At 31.9% G+C, this 2,007-nt stretch overlaps 1 protein-coding gene across 1 annotated transcript in view; it reads right to left on the minus strand.

Moving 5' to 3' along the window:
* LOC106474545 (nucleolar protein 4-like) overlaps nucleotides 1-2,007 on the minus strand; it is an 8,954-nt gene that overhangs the window by 3,299 nt on the left and 3,648 nt on the right. Inside the window, exons 2-3 of the mRNA XM_013935235.2 lie at nucleotides 1,548-1,751; nucleotides 599-721 (exon numbers count right to left, since the gene is read on the minus strand). Coding sequence (XP_013790689.1) covers nucleotides 599-721; nucleotides 1,548-1,751 — 327 coding nt within the window. The remainder of the gene's footprint in view (nucleotides 1-598; nucleotides 722-1,547; nucleotides 1,752-2,007) is intronic.

Below are 2,007 nucleotides of genomic sequence, written 5' to 3' on the forward strand. Positions count from 1 at the left end.
TATATATATATATATATATATATATATATATTATTATCATATTACCTCATTGCCCTACCATTCCGAACACCACTTCGAAAAATCTGGATTTGTGAGTGTAAATTCTGTAGCTTTCTCATAGCTCTTTAATTTCAACTAGTAAATTTTTGGCGAAAGAAAATTTAAAATTTTTTTTTCAGTTTTGGGAAATTTCTCCTCTGCATATAAGATTCTTGAACTTATTTTTCAAACCATCATTTGTCTGTTTAAACTGATCACTGGTAAAACATAAGGCTTATCATCAAATCACTCTTCAACTATGTTTACTGTGATAACGTCCTTTTTTGTAAATCTTTCTATTTAAGGCCTATGTCACTGTGTTTATTTATCAACAAATACACAAAACAAGAAAGGTTTTAGTTATATTTTCTTTTGTTCAAATTGTAGTGTAAGTGTGTCACTCTCGATTAAAGAAAATTCAAACAGGAGGTGTGTAGGAGGCATAAATGTGAAAACAATACAAGAAATAATTCGTCGTTCTTTTGTCTTTAAAGGTACACTTCCAAGTGATATGAATTTATAACTTCTTGAAGCAGCGATAATACAAAACAAGGATTACCAATGAAACGGATATGGGTTTTAGGCCTAACCGCATTCTCTTGACGTTATGACTCTCATTTTCACACGCAACTGTCAGAATTTGTTCAGCCAATGGGGACGACAAATGGGGTGTAGATCGATCCTAGGTTGAGACAAATGAAAACAAAACATAAAAGGTGAGAAATTTAATACTCGGGGATTCATTGGAATGCCAAAAGATGTTAGATTGATACACAGGAATATTCATAATAAGGCACATTCAAAACCGTTTACATATGTATGAATTGATCTTCATTTTCAACGGACACTTCGAAAACACAGATCTAGTAATTTCCATCTGCGCCATTTGTCATCTACGAAGTTTTTGATTTCAAACTGATTTTATAAACTTTATCCTTTAATGATTTTAAAAAGCAAGCTAATTAAAATTCCCTCGACAGGAAAACAAATCATGTAACAGAGATCTGTATCAAAACTACATGATTTGTTTTCCTGACCTGTGTTTCACAGAGATCTGTATCAAAACTACATGCTATTGTTTTTTGTTATACTAATGGGAATGGATTTTTATATATTATTTAACTTGTTAAATAACTGTAATGCATACTTTAAATTATAATCGTTAAACTTGTGCACACTCAGTAAACTTGCCGTGCTGTTTACATAAAAGTAAATCTATGTTACAGTAGAACAAATGGAACTATATTGGTTTGGTCGGTTTTTGGTGCTAAATGTTGTAATATGTAGACCTCACTAGCAGTAAAGGTTACAATAATGGAACTTTACCCACTGTTTTGCTGACCATTTCTTATTGATTTATGTTTAGAATAATTAATATGATAATAAAATCCATCTAGCAACTTGTGTCTCCTTTAAGTCGATATATATTTAAATAATAACTAAATATGTCTCTAAGACTTATAAACATGAATATTTGAGTAAATAAACAGGTTTAATTCTAAACTTACCCCATCCCATCCATTCTTATCACGTGCACGCTTCGTTCTTCGACAACACTTTAGATACGTTCGTATTCTTTTTCGGGCTCTCTCGGAGAATTCCGGAAACTGTCGAGTGCACGAATCGATAATCGCCTGGATTTTCTCCTTCGGTTGACGTGAAATTGGAACCAAGCGGTCGAGATTTTCATCCACAAATAGGCGTACGAACACCTGCAAATGCAGAAAGTGTGTGGAATGGGATAAACTATTTAGAAGTTTTTTAAAATCGTAAAAATGGGCTAAATGATCGACCTACATATCTTGTTAACCTACATATCTTAGCAACAATTTAACTATATTGGTTACTAACAATCTTGCTCTTGTACTTATATGCAGTATTGTTAATCTTACTATTGTACTTATATGCAGTATTGTTAACTTACTATTGTACTTATATGCAGTATTGTTAACTTACTATTGTACTTAT

Source organism: Limulus polyphemus, unplaced genomic scaffold (genome assembly GCF_000517525.1).
Source record: "Limulus polyphemus unplaced genomic scaffold, Limulus_polyphemus-2.1.2 Scaffold7341, whole genome shotgun sequence".
Lineage (NCBI taxonomy): Eukaryota > Metazoa > Arthropoda > Merostomata > Xiphosura > Limulidae > Limulus > Limulus polyphemus.